Raw genomic sequence first — 24,195 nt, forward strand, 5'->3', positions numbered from 1 at the left:
AGTGTAAAGCATCTAAAATAACAGATAGTGTATTTCATTGCATTGTGTTCCGTGATGGCCTGCCGTGAAGCGAAATGAAGGTTTGAATCATAATTTGAGCGAACCCAATGAAAGATTGTCAGCATACATACCATGAGACAAACGCAGATTTTGGCCAACGGCAGAAAACGTGTGGATTCTTAATTGACAGCATTCACACAATGGCTGACAGCCCATTTCCGCACAAATGAATCCCCCGGCGCAAATAAATACGACGGCATTGTTGGCTTATCGTTTGGCTTTGACTGCTACAGTCAAAAGCTTCACAGGAGTTAATTAAGATGGCGCAGGGATGGATTTGGAGATTACAAATCTGTATTCTCAGCTCGCAAGGTTAACAGCCGATAGCGCTTCGCTGGTTCTTGAAGATAATTGACAAGAACAGAGAGCGGTGGCTAACATATTCTTCTCGTTCATCACGGCAACCTGCGAAGGCTGCGGCTCCTCGCGTGAGAAAGACTTGCTGGAAATTGTAATCTATTCGTGAGAAGCTGTGTGGGGAAAAAAATGATGGTTTGAGCCTATTAGCATAATTCCCCAAATCATTTACTCGATGGTAATGGTAATCTGCAAAAGTTGAATGGATGCAACTGTACACTTCTTATTTGGGGAAATTGTTTTTTTTTCTCCCTTGTTTTCTGAAAATTGTTTAAAAAAAATGTGACATGGATAATATTTCTTTACACTCCAAATAACATTCACACATCTCTTACCTCTTGTATTGATATAAAGAGATATTAAGCACTGTGTGACAGAAATAAATAAAACTAAACTAAAATAAACCTAATCACCTTTTGAAGATGCCTAATGGGAATTTAAGAAGCTTGTTGCAATGAGCGCCACTTTCCGCTTCTATGGTTATCATCATCTTTTAGCCTTTTTTTTCTTCTTAAAATTTGTTGCAATTAATGTTTTTTACTACTCATTTATCTAATTGCATGTATGCGATCCAATAAAACAAGAACATTGGTGACTATCTATAAGCTCTTAGCTTTCACCATGTGTGAGACATCTAATGGAAGGAACTGAAATGGATAGTGAGAAAAGTCTTCCGCTGCAGCAGGGGAACGATGGAAGCGGGTCCATCTGCTTGTGCCATCTATTTATGGCATCAAAGCCCAACCGCATCACTTGTTGGGGAGCGCACGTTCCAAAAGATACTATAATAGAGCCACTATTTCCTTAACCAATCAGATTTCAGAGTCACCTGAGCACATTAGCATATTCCCAAAAATCTTGTGCTTGCAGCTAGGACAGCTAGGTAACAACTGGGAATGCGGTGTTGCGAAATGATCACCGACCTCTACAAGTGCAGTGAAATAATTCATCACACACCTTCCACTTCGATACCGCAGGTTGAAAAGTTGTTAAAAATGCTGCTAACCCTCCTCCTCTTGCTAAAACATTTTATTTCTGATGAGACAATGTGAAGCTCAAACCAACTTTTTGGGGTACTTAGGTGAAGAAGTTGACTGGTTTGTACAAGGCCTACCAGGTTCCAATTGCACGGCATGCCACTGATGGCAGAGTAATGATGTTGCACTAGCACTTGCCTTCTTTAAGACTGATAGTCAGAAAGTCATTACTTTTTAGCTGACAGTCTTTATAGCAAATTAATTACGCCCCTTTCCAGTCCAATAATATGTTAGAGGGGTGACATACATGGGGGGTAATGTCTGGCAGTTGCAATTACTGTAACATCCAGGTTGGCTCCTTTGGCTGCAGCTGTGAAATGATGAAATGTGCATGTCGAGGAGTTAATTGTACACCCTGCGGCTCATGGCTCCCCCACTAGTTATTGCATGCCTCTTGTGCTGCTCACTCCTCAAAATCAAAATATTTCATTCACACAAGTACAGTTAATTTTACATCTTTTTTCCCCATGCTCTTGAATCAGATTCAGAAAAGTAAAGTCAATGCGAGTCAAAAACTGGAGGAAAGGAAGAGCACATTTTCCAAAGCATATCACATCGCACATCAAACGTGGTGGAGGTAGTGTGACAGCAAGGGCATGCGGTTGCTAATGGAACAGGCTAACAACTGGTGTTTATTGATGTGACTGCCGACTATGCGCTGGACCAATTTTTGAACTAAAGGGCCATGTTTCAACTGCCCCCCTACCCCTCCTCCATTAAATTCAATAGTTGAAAAGCATCTTTTCGCCACTGACTCTTTTCTGCTCCTTCGTCCGCCATTGTTTTCAAGCTTGGACCACCAGTGTGGTACAACACTTTATTCACCGCGAGCTGCGTTTAAATGTGCTCTATAAATAAACATTACTGGACTCACTTTATCGTCACTTATTTCCAATTGGCAATTTATTAAAATGGGAACGAAATTATACACTCCTTTGTTGAGGGGGAAAAAAAGGGGGTGCTGAAGTTGCATGTAAATACCTGCAGGGGTCAGTATTTTGCTTAACTTTCTCAGCCAAGCCGAAACAAAGGCGGTACTCATTGTTTATTAAGAATAAAAACCAACCAATCCGACATAATACGAATTCCTCCAATTTAAGTAAAAAAATAAAACACAAAACATCACCGGATCTATCCAAATAGAACGTCAAGAGTAAACAAAAGCAAAGGCGAGGAAACTAGCGCCGAACAAAGAACTGACAGCGGCGGACCCTTTAAGACCATTTCGGAATAATTAATGAAGTCAAGCTGTAAACACCACAGAAGCTGAGCTGCGTGGCCGTAGCGAGCATCCTCCCGACCCGACGAGACCTCGGAGCCAGGTCGCCGCGTGTTTTGTTTGGGCTCACGGCGGTTCCTCTCCACCTCCACCCTCTTGTCCCCCCCCCACCTGCACACCTCGACTCGGCATATGCGTTCCCCGGGTCCAAGGCGACGACGGCGCAGCATCGGTCCCATTTGAAGAGTGCCATGGCTCGGAAGACGGTCATTCCATCCATGTATTATGGTGAGTGGTTTTATTGTTGTTGACTACAACATTTTCAAGCCCGTTCGTCTTTCTCTTGTCCGGTAACATCAAGACAGAGCTCCCCGGTAGGTACCCCTCGGTGGTGGTTCCGAGGAGTCCAGTGAAGGAATGTTAGCCAGCTGCTAACAGACAAATCCTTTTGTCACAAGTTACAATTAAATCCCCCCCAAAAAGAAAAAAAAGGTTGTCAGCCCTTTCGATTAGAGCACTGTCGTTTCTTTCGGAACGACAACATTTTATTTATTACTATTTATTTGTGAATATTTATGCATCCACTCTTGTGGTTTCACCTACGTTGTGTGCGTCTGTTTTTAATTGAATTTATTCGCTTAATTTTTGTCGTCAACCCTCGTCGCCGATGATGCTTGATGCATTAGCGTGATGACAGTGACATCTCGCTCTTCGGGCAATTACAGAAGGTACGAGCGAATTGGTGCATCAGAGAACTCACTCGTGTTAGTCAGAGTTTCTGACACGAGCACAAAAGGACAGTGACAAAGGATTCGATGGGTGAGATAGTATTTTTGCAGTGTTAAATCATATGGGTGGAAGCAATATTATTTTTCATTCGCGACTGAGATCCTAAATTACTGTTTAGGATTAGGGTTGTAAATTAAGGTGGGAAAGTTTCTATAGGGAGTTAAAACGGGGTATTTGGGAAATATTCCATGTTGAAATTGTCTGTGGGAATTGAGACAATTTTAATGGAAAGGTATAATATTCAAGCATGAATACGAAGATTTTGTTTTGTCATATGCAGACAACCGCAAAATAGAAGAGATTGCTCTCCTTGCCCACAAATGTGGCATTGCAATTACCCTAATTGCTTCATTTTTTTCTTCTCTCAAGCAAGCGATACATCCGAAGCATATGCAAAGATATAAACGACATTTAAGATACCTTGCTTGTTTGGTTTTTTTTTCTGTGAAGAAAATCTCGGGTTCTATGTTAAGGCTATATTATTGCCCAGCCCTTTTGGAACTGAAATATTGAATATTATTTGGCAGCTGTGGCTTCTTCCAGTAAGTCACCCTATAATTTGATCATCTCTAAATATTAAATGGTATTAAAATTTGTGGGAGCTAACAACTATTGGTCACACCCTCTTGAGGAATTATTTGAAGGGTAGGTGGGATTGTTGCAGTATGCTGTGATAGATTTTCTGTCGCCATGGTTTGTCTTATGACGTCAGCAGTTTCTGGTTATTGTTCATACACCGGGCTACTTTACCACTATTGACGCTGCTAGATTTCTGTGTCCCTGTTGCCCCTTTCTCTTGTCATGCATCCCGGTGCTGAGAGCCCACTGCGCCTCTCTGCTATTGACCCCTGGTGTCCCCGGCGTGTCGTGACGGCAATGCTCTGCCAGTGGTGACTGCAACCCGTCAGTCGTAGTTTGATTGCCACGGTTCTCTGCAGATGGGCCACTTGGCAGCTTGTCAAGTTGAGGTTAGCTGGTTTGAGTTTTGTGTAAAATGTTACTCACGAAAATAACATTTGACACATACCTGAGCAATTACTGTTTGTCAAAAAGGTACAATCATGTCTTTGCGAAACAGCATAAGGCGCATGTTATGTAGTAAAGTGTACGTTCTCCCCGTGCCTGTGTGGCTTTTCCGCGGGTAGTTAGCTGGCTTGAGTTTTGTGTAAAATGTTTTAATACTCACGAAAATAACATTTGACACATACCTGAGCAATTACTGTTTGTCAAAAAGGTACAATCATGTCTTTGCGAAACAGCATAAGGCGCATGTTATGTAGTAAAGTGTACGTTCTCCCCGTGCCTGTGTGGCTTTTCCGCGGGTACTCCGGTTTCCTCTCACATTCAAAAAAGAAGACTCAGTTAGCTCATCTCTCATATCTTAAAAAACTTGCAATTTGGTTCATCCGTATCCAAAACTCTACTTTGCGAAACAGCATTAGGCGCATGCTATGTAGTAAATTGCACGTTCTCCCCGTGCCTGTGTGGCTTTTCCACGGGTACTCCGGTTTCCTCTCACATTCAAAAAAAAGAAGACTCAGTAAGCTCATCTCTCATATCTTAAAAAAACTTGCAATTTGGTTCATCCGTATCCAAAACACTCTTCCGACAAATCTTTGTGGTTGTTTTTTCAACCAAACGTTTTATTCTCTTCATTTGATGTTTAGTTTGACAATAAGCTTCAACTGAGGGTGACTTGAAATAGCTTGCAGCCTCTTTTTGTAGACTTTGTCCCTATTTGCCAAACTGCTGCTTGCTGCTATCTCAAATTTTTGCTTGCAAGTCAAAGCCCAAAATTCAACCAAACGTTTTATTCTCTTCGTTTGATGTTTAGTTTGACAGTAAGCTTCAACTGAGGGTGACTTGAAATAGCTTGAAGCCTCTTTGTAGAATTTGCCAAACTGCTGCTTGCTGCTATCTCAAATTTTTGCTTGCAAGTCAAAGCCCAAAACATTTTTTGAATCATCCGACATATCATATCTTAAAAAAATTCACAAGTCGGATCACCTGTTTCCCAAACTGTGTGTATAACACAAGACTGCATATCATACATACACACAGTACAATTCAGTCGTGTTCTTTCACCTTCCGTACCAGTGAGGCAAGTCAATTAATGAGGGTATCATATCTTAAAAAAACTCACAAGTCGGGTTACCCGTTTCCCAAACATTGTGTGTAAAACACACACAAGACTACATATCATACACACAGTACAATTCAGTCGTGTTCTTTCACCTTCCGTGCCAGTGAGGCAAGTCAATTAATGAGGTTAATTGTGCCGCAGTGGTGTTCAGTGCATCAAGCTAATGGAGCGTTTTGTGGAGTCTTGGTGTGAGCAAGTGGTAGAAATAGTAATGGCGCTATCATGTCCTTTTTTTTTTAATCTACTTTTAAACACTATGACGCTTGTACTTTTATAGCAGTAAATGTCAATGCAGTTCCCTTGTTAACCCTTGATTTAAAGTTCCTCTGGTGTACAATTACTGAAATGAAGTTAATATCATAATCATTCAGGGACAGGGTCTCTGACACGACTAAATTCTGTAGTTGTTCCATTCATTAAAATGGGAAAAAAAAGAGAGAGAGAAGCTCAAGTCTGGCACAAAGTTAATTAAGAAATTTCTTGCATGGGCGGCTTCCCTAAATCCTGCATTCATACAGCGAGCCAACATAGACGCTTAAGACGCTGTCACATTACATTCAGACGCCACTGCGGATGGAATTTCACTTTCCTGGATGTCTTAATGTGACTTATCCCAAAGTAAACTGAGATGCAGAATTGTTCCTGCACATTTTTTATTTTTAAGTGCGATCATAATCTTCGGTCAGAATCCACCTACTTTGTGGTTTCAGTGTCTCAGAGCTTCAGAGTAGCTTATTTTAATTATTCATAACATTGCCAAACTTCAACTTGTCTTTTCGAACCATTGTTAAGTAGGTAGGCAGTTATGCAAATACACATTGAGGTAATCCATTGTCGCATCAGTCGACATCATAAAACTGTTTCTTTTATTGTCGCTCAAGTGTTATAAAAATAAATGAACCGCAGGCAATATTAAAACACAAGCCTCCTGGTGTTAGTATACCACAGACATAAGATATACATGGAGATGGAGGAGACGATCACAGCTAATAAATAAGTTGCAGTAAAATTGGACGTTTGACACAGAGGATCAAGAATATATGCCCGTTACCGTTTAACTATGGCTGCATTGGATCGCCTTTGGATAGTCTCCCCGTGTGTCACAGTAAAGTGTAAGCTCCTAAAACATGCCGGACCCTTGTAAATACAGGGGTTATTAATCAGTTTTTGTGTCATTAAATCTGCTGCAAAGAGTGTCTCAAAAGAGAGATGAGATGATGGAGATGATTGACATTGTCTGCACATATGCATGGCACAATGCATGCGTGCACGCGACTAAATACTATTTTTAGTTTTTCAAATGCTAAATTGGTTGACTGGTGATTCATCGTTATTATTCACAAGCACATTTTCATTGGTGCTTTTGATATTTTATAGGAGAAAAGGCGGGTTCAGATGGATGAGGCGTCAACTAAAGCGACAACTATTTGCATAAAAGTCACCATTGTGTAGGAAATATATCTTTCATACACATGCAGCGATGACTCTCTTTAACAACCCAGGATAAACGTAGCTCCTCCCTGACTGTATCAATCCATAAATTCAACTTAAACATCTACGCTGCCATCAACTACTACTTTCCTATTTGCCACAACTTTGGCGCCATCTTGCGGGATCAAAGGGCGTTACATAACGAACCCGAAAAGCATGCAGAGATTAAATGTAAATTAGGATTTACTCCATTTAACTGTGCACATACACAGTTGCACGTTGGAATATTTGGATTTCAATTCACGGCCTATCCTTTGATGATCAAGTGATCCAAACCCGATTGGGCCTTAAAAAAAGCTTTCCTACACAAGTAGCCAAGGTCACATGGCAGCAACAACACTTCCAGCCAACAGCACAGAAGCAGCAGGCTTGCTGTCAACGGCTGACAACTCTCAGACGCTAACGCCCCTCCTGGGGGTCGAATCCCAACCCGCATTCCCGCTGTTGTTTTTTAAAAAGGTTGTCAGTGAGCATTGACTGTCTTTTTTTTTTTTTTTTTGCCGCTCTTCCTGTTAAGAGATGATCCAGCGGGCTTTAAAAATAGCCAGCTTGCTGACTACTTCGTCCTCCAAAGCTTGCTAATATTTGAAAAGATCCCTGGGGGGGTCCTGCTAAGTAAATGTAAAGCATAGATCTCGATACTGATGTCTCGAAAAGGAGACAAGAACTTAAAAGGTTGTGCTTTTCTCAGGAGGGAGAGAAACCGTGTGAGCAAGGATACGGAAAGGGCAGTTGAGAGCAACAAAAGTGGGGGGGGTGGTGCGGTGGAGAAAAAAGGATGGATATTATCTTCAAACACCCTTAATGTTAGAAGGAGCGAAAAAAACGAGCCATCTGGTGCCTCTTAGCTGCAGTGATTGCTTCCGAGATGGAGTCCAACTGGAACTGTGGGGGACTGGTGTGATTATTTTGTGAGAGAGAGAGAGGGAGAGTGAGAGTGAGAGTGAGAGAGTGTGTATATGTGTGTGTGCGTGTGAGAGTGCCTACGAACTGTTCCATGCACTACCCAAAGTGGTAACACTTGGCACAGCAGTGATGCTGACTGCAGTAGTAAACAGACATTTGTTGACAATGTATATGTCGACATATGCCTTAACTTAAGAGTGCCCTGACCTACAAGCTTTTCAGTATACATGCCTAGGTTGCTCTCCCACCTGCCCCCGTTGTGTGTCTGCATTTGCTTGTTTGTGTGTATTTTTAGGGGAGGTCCACTGGAGCAGATCATTTCATGTTCCACTCCCCGACTGTCCACGGCTTGTATTTTAGAGTAGATTCCAGAGGACAACACAGATGCCCAAAAGGCATTTTTTTTCCCAATTGCTTTCCACAGCGCTGTGGCAGAAGCAAGTGCTTTCATCAAAAATGAATGGACGTACGGCGCAACATACAGCATCCCCCGCTTACTTGCTCAATGGCTCCATCCCGCTGAACCGCATCATTATTTTGCTGTATTTGAAGATGCGATAACAATTTTTTTTTTCCAGGCTGCATACGATTAGAAGTACTCACAGTATATTTGAGATGTTTGTTGATTGTGCTGATTCATTCATTCATTCATTTTCCGATCCGCTTATTCTCACGTGGGTCGCGGGGGGTGCTGGAGCCTATCCCAGCTGCTTTCTGACCGGCGACCAGTTCAGGGTTCACCCTGCCTCTCACCCAGATGAGAAAGGCTCTGGCCCATCAGTGACCCAAGTGAGGATAAGCAGTACAGCGAATGGACGTACGGCTGCGACTCCGATGGTGGTATGAGAACAACTTCACGTGACTTTAGGAAAAAATGTCTTCTACCGTGACTCACAATCTGTCGACCTCCCACTGGCTCTCATTGATCGCTCTGTGATTCCAATCTGCTGCGGCCATATGGACGAATCTTTTTTCGTCCTGTCCTGCGAAGGATCTGACCAGATGACTTGTTTTCAACATAAACACACTCAGCAAATCATGATATACGTGTTACAGTTGTGGTATCGATGAGCAAAACCTTGATTTTTCTTGGGTTGTCCATTTCTGGAATGTGTGGAGTCGTCGCGGTGTGCCTCAGGGGTCAATCCTCGAACATAATGTTTTTTTTACTTGTATTTCTTTCATTATGTTTTCTGTTAGATGCTTATTATTTTTTCAATCAACAATTGTATTGCTATAGTTTTTCCCAGTACATATTTTTATGTATCTTCAGCATCTTGCATAAAGTAAAAAGGTTCATGGATATTATAGTCAAAGTTTCACTTATCCCATCAAATTGGTTCAATGTTGGTTTTCCCCCCAGCTCCTCCAAAAAAGCCGGATTCATATCAACCTTGCTTTGGAATTTGAGAAAAAAAATGCTTTTGTCTTGTTAATCATATTTGTTGCTAAAACTAGTCTGTAATTTTTCACTCGGTCCTGCATGCAGCAGAAACAGGAATTGGTCAAAAATCAAGTCTTCGTGGCAACTGTACTGCAAATTTTTTGGCTTTATTTTCAAATTTGAGGTTAAGGATTACACTGATCACATTCACTGGTCTTCTTTGAGCTGCATTCTCTCAGTTTTCAAACCCTTAATGCAAAACTCTCCCCTTCACTCCACTCTCATCTAATTGCAGCTGAATGTCCCACATTTCAAATGAGGACTTTTCTGCCTTTGCATTCTTCATTTCTATTATTAATTAGGGAGTTGAGAAGCTCTTTACCGAAATTCCTACCCCAGAAAATGTTTATGTAAGTTTCTCTGATGCGAGTCGATGACTTCTGGGTTGTGCTCGTATTTAAGTTAGCAAAGAAACCAACAGATGTGACAACTGCATCTTGGCCGACAAGACCATCCAAAATGCTTTGCTGCCAATGCTTTATGATACCAATGTGTTCAGTTTACTTGCGATCAGTTGGACAAAAGCCGATAAAATTCGTGTGAAAACAGGCGCCCTCATTCACCGTACACAATATAGTACGTAATTTTGTTCATGAATCTAACCTCTCTGTTTTGCTTGTCTTCTTAGGTGAGCCACGCAAGTTTGACCCAAAATTCAGAGGGCCGATTCATAACAGGTATTGATTATTCTCACTATCAGATTTTTTCTTTTGGGGGGGGCTGAACTTCTTTTGGGCCAACTACAAACCAAGATGCATCATAAAACTAGTCACAGCTTGTGACGTGCATGTATTGATTGTGAGTATTGTGTAAGCTTTCTGCCCGGGAGGTGACAGATTGATCATTTGTCATGCTAGGTTAATATAGACAGAGGTGAAGTGCCGACGGCGCTCTCCGCCTCACCGCACAAATCAATAACCATAAGTCAAACCGGCGGTGGGAGTTTGTCTGATGACACATGTTCTGAAGTACACACACACACACACACACACACACACACACACACACACACACTCAAACAAAACAGATTTTGTCCAGTTCTGTTTTTCAAATGTCGACCTGTGCACGCGCAACAGTGATCATCCACAACTTGAAGCAACTCTTCTTTGTGCGAGCCTTCATGTCTGTATTATACTGCCCCCAAGTGGCCAAGGTAGGCACAGCAGTAGCAGCAACACAATGTCCATTGAATTGAAGCAAATAAAATGTGTCCAAAATGTTTAATTCTTCACCTTCTGTCTGATTACGTCATTATTGCTTGTTTTTATAATGCATCATAGAACTTTATTTTAGTTATTTAAAAACATTTAAAAAAAAATTTCTGTTATTTTGCAGAGGCTGGAATTTAGAATTGTCGAATCAACGTTTAAAAAGTATTTGGCTTGGTTGATCAATTTCTGGGATTGGATTTATTTCTTTAACATGGATTTTTTTAAAACTCCTATTTCTTCAAGGCACCAGTCTACATGTGAGACAAGGTCGCAATTGAAGGGCCACAGGCAAAATGTGCTTTACTTCATCTACATGTTGATTTAATCCATGAGAAAATCCAAAAGATGTCAGGTTCATTACACAACGTTTGTCTCGGACCAGGCCTTTTTCTTCTTCTCTTTGGCGACTGTTTTTAATACAGTTCTTGTTTTGGATCTTATCTAGCGCAGGTGTCCCTAATGAATTGGCTGATGGGTGTCTGGGAATTCCAGTGGCACAATGCAGAAAAGATTTTTGTATTGAAGCACGAGCAAAACCTCCCCGAGGGTCTCCACAGGCTTTTTGTGGATGTTTCTTTTGATGATTTAGTCATTTTCAGAGCTCATGCACGATCTTATCTTGTTTCAATTCAATGTCTGCAGGCTTCTATAAGGGTGTTTTGGCTTTCAGTCTTTCTACTCCTTCCTCCGCAGCGCATGTCTCTGCTCCATCTGGGTAAAGGCGCCACACACACTTTGAAGTTTCTTTGGGTGAGAGGCTTTCTCCTAATGAGAAGCTTCAGAGAACATACTGTAGAGCACACATCTTGTTTTCGCATACGTTTCCACGTAGGCCTTTAACAATACACTCTTGAAAGAGAAAATCGCAGTACTCTAAAGAAATTTGACACCCTTGATGCCACGACCTGTCCAACTTTCAGATTTTGTGCCTCTAATCCAGATACATTGTGGCATTCCAAGCTCAGCAAACTGAGTACATTGAGGCGATACTCAAAAATAAACATTTTAGGAATATCAATATAAATTCAAATAAAAGTTGTGTGATAACATATAAGGTTTAATGGGTTTGAGTTTTCAAACATGTTCTAAGCTTGGATTTAAAATGACTTGGCGAGGTACAATTACCAATACAATTAATAGACAGCTGTCACTTTCTGTAGATGTATAAAAAGCAGATTTAGAGCATATTCCAACTAATTTTCAACACAAGCTAGGCTGATCTTGAAATGCTGTTGTCCTACTTCCTGCTTTCAGTCTTCTTCTTTGAAAATAACAGTGTAAAACAATAGTTTGTCCCCGCCTCGTGGCCAACAGCGGAATTACACCCAACATTAAAGTCCACAACAAAATAGTAACTGTACCAATAAAAATAATCTGCAAAATTGCGGGACTGTAAACCCGGAAACTGTGATGTGTGGGACCACTGTATGTTTTTCTATATTAAGAATAAGAATGAGAAAACCTTTATTCGTCTCACAATGGAGAAACTCCCAATTTACAGCAGCAAAGTTATGAAAGGAAGAAAGCAGAAGAACAAAAAGTATAGGAGCTGCTGTAAAGGCAGCCACTTTCGCGGCACCATCTTGAAGTCATAATAACATAATAACAAAATAATACAACTGGTATCGTTACAGTCCTACTCCCATCCTAATAAATGCAGCCATGAAGGTCCCGCATGTGTGTGATTCAACCGGTTATCCACTTTGAACGCGTGGGAATCAACCGAGAATGAATTAGCCGACTCCGTGGCCTGCTTTCCTGAGATAAGAGAACAAAGCCAAATTGTTTTCACTCTCACATCGTCCGCTTCCCCGCATCACTCACACTCGCGTGCTTCTGAGGTGACTTTGTAGCAGCCGCCGCACGCTGCTGTGTTTGCACTTTGTCTTAATCGTACACGTGCGTCCCTATAGTGGCTAGTTGACACATCTGCTGTAACTCTCTCATTACTGTGGAGAAACAAGGTCAGCTCGCTGCCAGCCGCCACCTCAGATCTCAGCCATCTTCAATGCAGATGATGCGCGCGGCCAAGTGATGGTTACCGTACACTGTACGAGCTTTGAAGGATGAGAGGGCGGTTTCAAAGAGGCGGCGGTTGCCATGGCAATCTGAGCAGCGCTTTCCCCTTGTTCTTTTACGATTGAAAGAAAACGCTCACATCATTGTCTGCCGTTCAACCGCCTTTTTGGTTCGCCGCGTGTCCTGGCTGTCCGTTTTAAAATGGTGACTGTCTTCCCGAGGCAAATGTGTGCCCACTTTCACTGCCTTTGTGCATTCTTTGTTTCCCAAAAAACAAAAAAAAAAAACAAAACAAAAACAAAAAACACTTTGAAACATTCACATGCTGCACACGGTAGTTTGTGTCTCCTGCACAGTTAGATTTGTTATGTGAGAGAGGTGATAGTGTTTCAATGGGAGACAAATGATTGATGTGTGTGTGTGTGTGTGTGTGTGTGTGTGTGTGTGTGTGTGTGTGTGTGTGTGTGTGTGTGTGTGTGTGTGTGTGTGAGAGATACACTCTTTATGGATTTTGCTGCGCAGTTGGAGATCAAACATCATAAAACCTTTAACCGTGCAGGCAATTTTTTTTTCAGTTTAACAATTTCAACAGTCGTATTAAAAAAGGAAAACTGCTCATTTCATTCTTCATTTATTAATATTGCCGCTACAAGTTTTGATTTACGGTTTTAGGGTTTCTGGCATATTTTTGTGCTTTGCCAACACACACACACACACACACACACACACACACACACACACACACACACACACACACAAATGAAGTTGGATTCATTGTACAGATCCTCACAATGAGAGTCTCCTTCATATCTCTCAGACTTTGTATCAGAATCCGACTCAGATTTATTAGCCAAGTATGCAAGAGGCACACAAGGAATTTACTTCCCAGTTACAACCCGTTCAGGGGAACACAAACAAGACAGCAAACCAAGATGGGGGAGACAGAACGAGAAGCCTGGCGGGTCGCTTTTAGACTCCCCGATATCTTAGATGTGAAAGGAAAACAGTTGGGAAGAGGAGGGGAAAAAAATGGATAGACGGGGAAGGATGCTTTGAGCCAGAGGAAAAAAAACCTCTGCACACAGTAAGTGCGCTCAAGTCTCTCCAGCTGTACCACGGGGGAAGGGGCGGAGTGAATAGGAATCCACGGACATTTAATTCTACTCAATTTTGTCTCTAAAGAGCCAGGAAAAGTTCCAGAAGATGCATACCCCACTTGACATTGCGTAACAGATGTTGATAGCTGCGCTCATTTCCATGATGTGCTAACGCCAAAAGTGTTCACATTGCAATGGACTAGGCCAACTTGGCTCAGTCAACCACAAAAAAAATCTGCCTCCAAACTATAATTGATCATTTTAAAACCATATATGCAAAGCACGTAACGGTTTAACCGTTTCCGTGTTTACGGCGCAGACATTAGCTAGGTGCCGCTAGCTAGCAAAGACATTGTTAGGCCTGCTACGTACATCACGTTTTAAGGATTTTTTTTTCTCGTCTATTGGTTTATGTCCACCTCTGTCATGTACCTTTTGAGGTAATTTGTCCCTGACAAATTTTGTTTGCCAACCGGGTCGTTCCACCGTAAGCGTTGTGTGTTTATTCCCCGTGCTAAATGAATCAATGTACTTTCTACTCCCTTCTCATCTGAATATTCCCCGTGTTTGATCCTTGCCCCATAACTTTTTTTTTTCTCCTTGTAGGGAGCGCACGGATGTGATCTGCTGTGTTATTTTTGTCACCGTCATCTTTGCCTACATCATACTGGGCATTGTGGGTGAGTGTGACACACCGCTGCTGATTACATCACACAACATTTTGTAACCACACACAAATGCACTCTTAGTCACTGAGTGGAGGGGAAAAAAAACAACTACTTCTAAAATAAGTTCATCACTAGCTGAAAGCCCAATGATATGAATCTCGCTCACACAAATACTGCTGATAGCTCGTTTGCTGCTTCGACAAAAAAAATTGTATTTGTTGTTTTTTGTGCCCTTTCTGAGGAGCCAAAAGATGGTACCAAAGCCCCGTCTAAAGCGAACGTAGTACGGTAGTGTCAAGGAAGCACGTTGTCACGATACATCTCAACTTTTCTATCCAAAGAACGACTATTATTTTGTCAGGGTGCGAAAATGAACCGAAAAGTGAGCGATTCCCACAAACCTAGACACCAAAACAAAAACTCCGTAAGGAAAATATTTTTTCACAAAATGCGCACCAACCAAGTATGAACGGAAATCGCTGGTCAAAAATAACCAGGAAAAAACAAACATGAACAAAAAGCACTTGCAAAAGGCGTGGAAATAATTAACCCGAGAGTCCAGTTTACTTGACAATAGAAAAACAAGATCAAACGACTAAACAAAGACTATACTTCGCCACCCCCCTCCGCAAAAAAAAACAAAAACGTGGAACTAGAGAATAAGAACGACTATTGCGAGAGGTCTAGAAAACAAACACTTGATCAAGAGCAGCAACAAGGTCCAATAATCTGACAAAAGTTTGTCAGTCGTCAAATCCACGGCTAATGATCATGAGCGGCATGTGTGCCCACTGAAGGAAAAGCCCTCGTCTGCCACCCCGCTGGAGACGCACAAGAACACGATCGTGACAATTATGACTGCCGCTTCTCGCTGAGCTGAGCATTTTCTACTTTGTCTGCTCCAGTTTTCAAACAATGTTTACAATATTTTTGGCTGAGGCGCTGCATTTGAAGTGCTAGTTCTGATTGTCTGACTCTTTGCGAATGGGGGGAAGATGCAGAAGCACTTGCAGGGAGGGAAAAAAAACGAGCATGTATCATATCAGGTTGGCTTATTCATGTCTTGTGGGAAGTGCGGGGGCGTTGAGAACCCCCCCACCCTCCCCCGCCACACCCCCAGAGAATGGGTTATTCTTTTAATAAACACCACAGCTTTCTTATACGACTCATTCTGCGTTGTGCCCTCATTTACATCCTCGTCTCGAGGTCATTAATTGTTAAAGCATGCATGCAATATACAAAAGCGATGCAATCTTGTGCAATCTCTCAGTTTGCCTTATTGGGATTTGGGGGATGGTTTTTACTGCCATCCTTTTTTTTTTTTTTGCTGCCTTGGCAGGAAGGAGTCATGTCTCTCAATCCTGTCAAAGGGACGGTTTCTATGCATCTCTGTTATTTAAAAGAGCACGAGCCAGGACGAGGCCGCGGCGAACTGAAATAGACGATCCTTTTTCGTCATCTTCCTTCAATGTCAGGCACTTGAAGGCTGTCTTCATATCCAGCATTTTTATGCGCGGCTATCAAGGTGTGGGGAAAAAAAAAGGTCTTCATTGTCATACTAACGTAAATAATATTAAGCAGCAGTCAAGTAGCAATCGCACGGAGGTACGAAGTGGACAAGATGAGGTGCCCGCGAGACTCCTAGAATTCCTCCTTACGTGTACTTATTGAAGTGTCCGGTTTTGCTTCTGACGGTTTCGTCCTTTCAGCCTGGTTACACGGCGACCTCAGGAAAGCCGCCTTTCCAACTGACAGCTACGGGAAGTTCTGCGGAGAGAAGGAAAATATGTGAGTCCTCATCTTTCCATAGTTTGTGAGGCCATGAGCGTAATGGTAACCCGCAAAAATAAAATGTCGGGGTCAGCTTTTTTTTTTTTTTTTTTTGAGGAAATGCTTGTCCCCGTTGCTTTTCGATCTGACCTCTCTCTTTTGCTCACCCCAGAAACAAAACCAAATTGTTCTATACCAACATTATCAGATGTATGAATCCTTTAGTGTGGATTAACCTGCAGTGCCCGACCACCCAGGTAAGATTGCCGCTCTGCACGCCCCACCATCTCCTTCCACTGTATATCTGCATCCGGCTTTTCCTCCAACGCTCGATGATGCAAGATTGATGGGACTGCTTATTAAAACGTGTTACCCCCCACCTCCACCCCTCAGCTCTGTGTCTCCAAGTGTCCTGACAAGTTTATGACACTTTTGAATGCCGTGAAGAACAGCACTGAATGGCTTTATTACAAGCAATTCTGCAAACCAGGAGTAAAGCGGAGCACGGTAGGAGACTTTTTTTTTTTCCTCCTCATAAAATGAGCATCCGTTTGCATATAACCATGTAAACAAAACAAACGCAAAACGTCTCAGGGTATATACACACGGCAGCCACCTAATTAGGTACAGTCAACTTTTGACGACGCATTGTTACGCTAACACTAGCATAGCAACAAAAAGAAGAATTAGCGCTGTGCCAATGTATATGAGCGACATAAGGTCGGCTCGGACGCCAAGCACGCAAGGGGTACCAAAGGGCTGTTTCAAGATGTCAGACCCTACGGCCGTGCGTGGACCAAGGCGTGGGAGTTTTTATGGCGGCTGCAGGACGTGCCAGCGGTAGCTTCTGCCCAGTCATAACATGAACAGCCCGCACGGCCCGGCGCAGGAACAGGAGCCTGCAGCAACAGGAGCCCGCTGTTGCCGAGGAACTGTACTGTAACACAATTACGCATGGGTTCTTCGACGGTGCGCCGCGCCTTGCTAGGTGTCGTGTGAAAGGGGCCTTAAATGGTGTAAATTCCTCACAGTTTCACGCAAATGGCAGCGGGGCTCTGGTCCCTATTCCCTGCCACTAGTGGGGGGATTTACTGTCGTCTCATTTACATCTGTTTGTTTTATTCCCACCCATTAGAGCATTCCAGCCCTCATAAGAAATGAGGACTGCCCATCGATGATCTGGCCAAGCACACCTCGTAAGTTGAAGTACGAGCACACTGGAGCCATTTTTTCACCGTACCCCTTCTGATCCCATGTTTTGTTTTGTTCTTTCCCTTACCCACAGTTCTTAAGCGGTGCTTCCCCACTTTCATGACGAGTAACGGGAACATAACCAACCAGACATTGGTTCACGGCGAGAAAACCATCACCACCGCAGATTTGAAAAATGCCGCCGGGTAAGAGTTGTTTACCCACACATCTTCCCATCTTAGATGAGCGACATCCAAGTGGACAACAACACGCTTTAAAGGGAATACAGTCAAACTTCCAAGTTCAAACACAATCCTTTTTCCACCCCCCAATAATAAATAATGAATGAAGGTTGATCCGGAATTCAATTGTCACCATCGTACAACCAGTACAAGGCAGAGTTTTAAGTAGGGCTGTGTGCGAATTTGTGTTGATTCGAATTGGGATTCTGGTGGGCGTGGAAAAATCATCTGTGAATCAGAATTTTTGGACTCAAATCAGAACGACTCTTTTCATATTGTTTTGGGTATTGTCAAACTTGAACGCATGTGTGACATGCTCATGTCATGAATCAAATCCGATTTTTCATTTGCTGGACTGACATTGGTCCATTTGGGGAAAATTACAAAGAGGAACCATTTGATTCCATACGGAAGTCATCGATTCCATTTAGTCTAGCGGTTAGTATCCAAGCTCCCATATTAAAAAGCTTTCCAGTGACCTTTTAAAGTGTCCGCGTTAACCGTGCTGCTTTGTCACTTGCTTGTCTGGTGAATGACTTTCAGTATTGGCTCGGACAAAACGACAGTTCGCCCACTTGATTCGGTTTTAGCGTGTCGGGAGGGCCTTCGCTAAAGTAGCAACCTAAATTTTCATTGGAACACCTGCTATTGATTTCATCAGACGCCGCATGTGTTGCTGGCATGCTAATAGGAGCTAACTCATCAATAGTGCTTTTGGTACGCTTTGTGCTGCTTCTTTGACAAAAATGGCCTCGCTTCATCTCATAAACAGCGCAGAGAGGGTCAAAACATGTCAATGTGCACCAGAGTGTGAAAATGCTTTTATTTCATCTCGTTCGAATGATCTCTTTTCTCTCCCTCCTCCATGACAGCAACGCGTCCTTTATGCTACACGCTAAAGATATTAGCGCAAAGGTCTTTGAGGATTTTGCCGAATCCTGGAAATGGATCCTGACGTGAGTTTACTTGCTGCACTCAACATTGCTAAATAATTTAGAGCGGCGTTCCTGTTAGCATGACGTTCAATGTTCTGGTTGTACTTATCACAAGCTAATATTCCAATAGTTTGCTAGCCCTACCTAGCAACACATGATTAATGCCTAGCCGTACATCTTAATAAAAAGAAACACGTTAACATCAAGGACGAGACATAACAGAGCATGACGTTCAATGTTCTGGTTGTACTTATCACAAGCTAATATTCCAATAGTTTGCTAGCCCTACCTAGCAACACATGATTAAAGCTAGCCGTACATCTTAATAAAAAGAAACACATTAACATCAAGGACGAGACATAACAGAATCCAAAAAATAACCAGACTCCAAAAAAGTATTTTCTTTGTAGTGTAAATGTGAATCAAGAATTACAAAATAATTTTTTTTGTCATTTTCTTTCCTCATCTAAATAAAAAACAAAAACAAAGCTTGTGCGCAAAATACAAGCTGTGGACTCAACCCAATGAGGGTCTGGTAGCGTTTTGGAGCCACTTTAATTGTGACTTGAAATCATAATTTAGTTTTAGTAATTTAAATGCTGTGAAATACTCACATAAATGGATTGAAAGTGACTTTGCCCTTCTATTGACATCCTTGGTCTTGACGTCGCAGGGGTATGGCCATCACCATGGTGATCAGCCTGATCTTCCTCCTGCTGCTGCGCTTCATTGCCAGCGCGCTGGTGTGGCTCATCATCGGCAGCATCGTCGGCGCCATCGGCTACGGTGAGTTTCGAGCGCCGTTATCCAATCGCTTTGCCAAGTTGGGGGCCTTTGATTCTATCTTTCCATCTCTATCTCAGGTATCGGCCACTGCTATTGGGAGTACCAAAAGCTCATCAGGAAGGAGGGCGCGGACATCACCATCTCTGAGCTGGGCTTCAATCCGGACTTTAATGTCTACCTGGAGCTCAGCCAGACGTGGTTCATTTTCAGTACGCTTTAACGATCCAGTGGGTTCTCTCCGACTTGTAGGGAGGGAGAAAAAACAAAAAATAACAAAACTAAATCGACGTGTGGTTTTGTTTTTAAGTGATTGTGCTATCTGTGATCGAGGGCATCATTCTACTTATCCTGATTTTCCTGAGGGAGCGGCTGCTGATTGCCATTGCGCTGCTGAAGGAAGCGAGCAAGTAGGTACCGGCGATCTTCATTTTGACCCCTTTCACGCTGAACTGGTGCCATTGCTGGTTAGGGCTGGACGATTTCACGAGAAGGTTGAATTGCGATTTTTTTTTTTTTTTTTTTTTCTGACAGATAATTGCGATTTCAATTCAAATCACATTTTTAATTTTTTTTATTATTATTTATTTTCCAAATCAAGCTTCAGGGTGGTATTCAGTATGCACTGTAACATTTACAAAAAAAAAATCAAAGCTTTACATTTGTATCATATGACATCAAGCAGATCGAAGCGGGTGGACGGACATGTTTTGACTAATGTCACTAGTCGCCATTTTGATTTTTCTGTCAGCCAAAGAGGGAAAAAAATGCATTAAAATCCAAGGGTTTTTTGTGGCAAAAATAAAAGATTGTAAGGGCACCTGCTCAGTGTGAAAGGTTTATTCATCTTTATGCCTCAAACAAGACGTTCTAACTTATTATTGGTGTTTGTTTGTTTTTTAGGGCCGTCAGCTACGTGATGACCGCTCTTATCTACCCCATCTTCACCTTCTTTCTGTTGTGCCTCTGCATCGGTTATGGAGCCGTCGTCGCAATGTATCCTTGTAAACGCCGCTGTCCGGCGGTGCAGTATAAATGCAAATGGAGTGAAAGTATTAGCCCCTCCCCCATTGAACTTATTGACCTCTTGCCACCTTACGAGGGTCAAACAAAAAGATACAAAATTGAATTTTGGGGGAAAGAATAAACACCCAGTGGGACACAATCGGCAAGAACCGGAGGCCGCCCATCTCATGGCATGGCTCGTCCCTCTCCTCCGTGACTAATGTGGGTTTACTGTACTTCGACTTTCAAAGTATCAATGCTCAAATTCCAAATTAGCGTGTGCCTTAACTTGTTTGAACGTCAGGTGTTTAGCGACGTCCGGCGTCGCCATCTACACCATTACACCTACAAATGCTAAATGTCAATTAGGCAACAACACCATATGCGATCCAAAGGTGATCTTCACATTTTCCTCGGTTCCTCTCGGAACGCCGATCCGAAAGTTTTCAACAACGCGCTGGCGATGTCACCTTTCAGACGTTCAATGCAAGCAACCTGACGGGAGATTGCGCAAAGTCGCGCTGCTTCTTCAACTCCTACGGCCACGAGGACTTCTACCACAGCTACATCTTGCTCCTCCAAGTGTTCAACGTGTTCGCCTTCCTGTGGTTGGTCAACTTTGTCATCGCGCTCGGCCAGTGTACCCTCGCTGGAGCCTTTGCCTCCTACTACTGGGCCCTGAGGAAGCCCAAAGACATCCCCGCCTTCCCGCTCCTTGCGTCTTTCAACAGAGCCATACGGTAGGTGGCCCGATGGACACGCGCGCGCACACACACGCACACACACACACACACACACATACACACACACACACACAGCTGCGGTGGGTATTAAAACTCCAAACTTTATCTTCCCAGAGGATAAAGAATACATGCCGCCCCGCCTACTTAGTGGCACCCCTGGTTAACCCTTTTGAGGGACAGCAATTACTACAGTGGACAGGTTATCAGGTTACAGGGTCCATGAAAGGGTTAAGATTTGTCCTTTAGCTTCTAATCAATTCTGTTTTTTTCTAAACGATATATGACCAAAAAAAGAAAAAAAAGAGGAAAATTAATTCACTGGGGGCGAAAAAGATCGACATGGGTGTTATCACAAGGTGTCATTTTTATTCTATTTTTCTTGCCGTGTTAAATTTAGCGTGACAGTGGTTTTTTTTTTCTGCCTAAAAAAATAATCAATAAAAAGCTTCCCAACAAATTTAGCAAGCAGTGGTATAAAACAGTCCAAAGTCTCTGTTGAAAATTTGTTCACCATGCCAACCCCTGCTCCTCTCCGTCTCAGTTTCCACATAGGCTCCCTGGCCCTCGGTGCGCTCATCCTCTCCGTGGTGCAAATGATCCGCATCGGTTTGGAATACCTGGATCAAAAACTCAAGGGTAAAGCTCGAAACACTTCCCAAAAAGACATTCCAACCTTGCCCGTTGACTTTGTTGACGACAAAACGGGACGTGTGGCTTGTGTCGTTCTTAGGTTCCCAGACTGCGTTTGCTCGCTTCGTGATGTCCTGCCTCAAATGTTGTTTCTGGTGCTTGGAACGTTTCATCAAGTTCCTCAACAGAAATGCGTACATCATGGTGAGTGACAGCGCCATTTTTAAAAATTGATTTTTCCCCCAACTCTGTGCGTCGTTTAAATCGTACCGTCCATCGTGCGCGACCCACAGCCTGTCTTCTCAACAGATAGCAATACACGGAAAGAGCTTTTGCACGTCCTCCAAGGATGCTTTCTTCCTCCTGATGAGGAACATTCTTCGGTAAGCTTTTTCTTTCTTACGGCCGAATTTCACTCAGTCAAGCATTGACCTCCGCCAAGGAATAAATCTTATATAACGCAAGGTTTGGCTGACACTTTGTAGTTAGTTTGCAAGCTTCCTGATTTTCGGCCAGGCGGTTTGATGAACTTTACAGTGACCGAAAATTGGGAAATGCTTTTCTGTATCCGCACCTTCATTCGGATCCTCACCAAATTCGTCACATATTTTTCCGGAGATTATTTCAGTTGCCCCCTTTCCTGAGTTTCGAAAAGCCCTCGCAAAGATTCACAGGAACGAAAGATTGGTCTAGGTTGCATCAGCCGGGAATCAAACCCAGTCCTCCCGCGTGGCGGGCGAGAATCCGACTGTTGGATCACCAATACTGACATGAGTCGGGGGTAGCGGTCATCAGTTTGTTCCTTTCCAAAGTAGAATGACATTCGAGGTTGTTTGCCTGCTTGTAGGGTGGCCGTCCTGGACAAGGTAACGGACTTTTTGCTCTTCCTGGGAAAACTTCTCATCGCAGGAACCGTTGGTGAGTCCGCCGGCAAGCCAACATCAAGCACTTTTGATTTGGTTCCCAATAACCTGTTTGTCTTGTGGACTTGTGCTCGCTGTTTTTCCCGCAAGTTGAACATTCGTTTGAAATTGTTTTTCCCCCTCTGATTTGATGTGCACCAGGTGCGCTTGCATTTTTCTTCTTCACCCGGAAAATACCCGTCATAAAAGGGGAGGCGCCAACTCTAAACTACTACTGGGTCCCTCTGGTGGTAAGGAATGTTTTCATATTAGGTGGAGAGTAAATCCCCGCTCTTATCATTTCAAAATTCATTTTACAACCTTGCCCTAAAAAAAAAAAAAAAAAAAAAAAAAAAAAGAATGGCTTCCAGAAATTCTTGTCCATTTTTAAAAAATTATGCTATAACTTATATGTAATATTGTTGACGTAATTATGTTTGAAATTACATTTTGTAGTCTAAATCTACTTTGGCTTGGGATAAAAATACACACACACACACACACACACACACGCACACACACACAAAATCAAGATGCACGCTTTTTGTTAGTGATGATATATATGGCATAAAAAAATGAATGGCTGGATGATTTTTCTAATAACTTTATCTTCATTTATGTCCTGAATGCTTTATTTTTTTTTTTACTTCATCATTATTATTATTCATTATTTTTATCCCTTGTTCTTCCAGATGGTGATCTTGTTATCCTACTTAGTCGCGCATGGCTTTTTCAGCGTCTACTCCATATGCGTGGACACACTCTTCCTGTGCTTTTGTAAGTAGCCTTATTCTCCCCGACACGCCGCGACGCCGACTTTTAAAGACAGATTTCACATCACATCACATAGCAGATGACATGTTGACTTGGTGAGTGACAGCGCCATTTTTAAAAATTGATTTTTCCCCCAACTCTGTGCGTCGTTTAAATCGTACCGTCCATCGTGCGCGACCCACAGCCTGTCTTCTCAACAGATAGCAATACACGGAAAGAGCTTTTGCACGTCCTCCAAGGATGCTTTCTTCCTCCTGATGAGGAACATTCTTCGGTAAGCTTTTTCTTTCTTACGGCCGAATTTCACTCAGTCAAGCATTGACCTCCGCCAAGGAATAAATCTTATATAACGCAAGGTTTGGCTGACACTTTGTAGTTAGTTTGCAAGCTTCCTGATTTTCGGCCAGGCGGTTTGATGAACTTTACAGTGACCGAAAATTGGGAAATGCTTTTCTGTATCCGCACCTTCATTCGGATCCTCACCAAATTCGTCACATATTTTTCCGGAGATTATTTCAGTTGCCCCCTTTCCTGAGTTTCGAAAAGCCCTCGCAAAGATTCACAGGAACGAAAGATTGGTCTAGGTTGCATCAGCCGGGAATCAAACCCAGTCCTCCCGCGTGGCGGGCGAGAATCCGACTGTTGGATCACCAATACTGACATGAGTCGGGGGTAGCGGTCATCAGTTTGTTCCTTTCCAAAGTAGAATGACATTCGAGGTTGTTTGCCTGCTTGTAGGGTGGCCGTCCTGGACAAGGAAACGGACTTTTTGCTCTTCC

The 24,195-nt window shown here is 42.8% G+C and overlaps 1 protein-coding gene across 2 annotated transcripts in view; it reads left to right on the forward strand.

Annotated features, from left to right (window-relative positions):
- Nucleotides 1–1,445: 1,445 nt before the first annotated feature.
- LOC109532429 (choline transporter-like protein 5) overlaps nucleotides 1,446–24,195 on the forward strand; it is a 24,234-nt gene continuing 1,484 nt past the window's right edge. Inside the window, exons 1-21 of one of the 2 annotated variants that reach the window (XM_019897324.1) lie at nucleotides 1,446–2,961; nucleotides 10,075–10,123; nucleotides 14,380–14,453; nucleotides 16,151–16,229; nucleotides 16,384–16,468; nucleotides 16,605–16,718; nucleotides 17,347–17,407; nucleotides 17,497–17,608; nucleotides 18,517–18,600; nucleotides 19,253–19,365; nucleotides 19,443–19,574; nucleotides 19,673–19,772; nucleotides 20,266–20,358; nucleotides 20,672–20,762; nucleotides 20,845–21,107; nucleotides 21,652–21,746; nucleotides 21,841–21,944; nucleotides 22,050–22,123; nucleotides 22,588–22,658; nucleotides 22,805–22,893; nucleotides 23,335–23,419. In XM_019897324.1, coding sequence (XP_019752883.1) covers nucleotides 2,925–2,961; nucleotides 10,075–10,123; nucleotides 14,380–14,453; nucleotides 16,151–16,229; nucleotides 16,384–16,468; nucleotides 16,605–16,718; nucleotides 17,347–17,407; nucleotides 17,497–17,608; nucleotides 18,517–18,600; nucleotides 19,253–19,365; nucleotides 19,443–19,574; nucleotides 19,673–19,772; nucleotides 20,266–20,358; nucleotides 20,672–20,762; nucleotides 20,845–21,107; nucleotides 21,652–21,746; nucleotides 21,841–21,944; nucleotides 22,050–22,123; nucleotides 22,588–22,658; nucleotides 22,805–22,893; nucleotides 23,335–23,419 — 2,005 coding nt within the window. In that variant the 5' untranslated portion in view covers nucleotides 1,446–2,924. Of the gene's footprint in view, nucleotides 2,962–3,404; nucleotides 3,493–10,074; nucleotides 10,124–14,379; nucleotides 14,454–16,150; nucleotides 16,230–16,383; nucleotides 16,469–16,604; nucleotides 16,719–17,346; nucleotides 17,408–17,496; nucleotides 17,609–18,516; nucleotides 18,601–19,252; nucleotides 19,366–19,442; nucleotides 19,575–19,672; nucleotides 19,773–20,265; nucleotides 20,359–20,671; nucleotides 20,763–20,844; nucleotides 21,108–21,651; nucleotides 21,747–21,840; nucleotides 21,945–22,049; nucleotides 22,124–22,587; nucleotides 22,659–22,804; nucleotides 22,894–23,334; nucleotides 23,420–24,195 lie in introns of those variants that run through there. The other variant, XM_019897325.1, reaches the window with a different exon arrangement.

Source organism: Hippocampus comes, unplaced genomic scaffold (genome assembly GCF_001891065.2).
Source record: "Hippocampus comes isolate QL1 unplaced genomic scaffold, H_comes_QL1_v1.1 scaffold22, whole genome shotgun sequence".
NCBI lineage: Eukaryota > Metazoa > Chordata > Actinopteri > Syngnathiformes > Syngnathidae > Hippocampus > Hippocampus comes.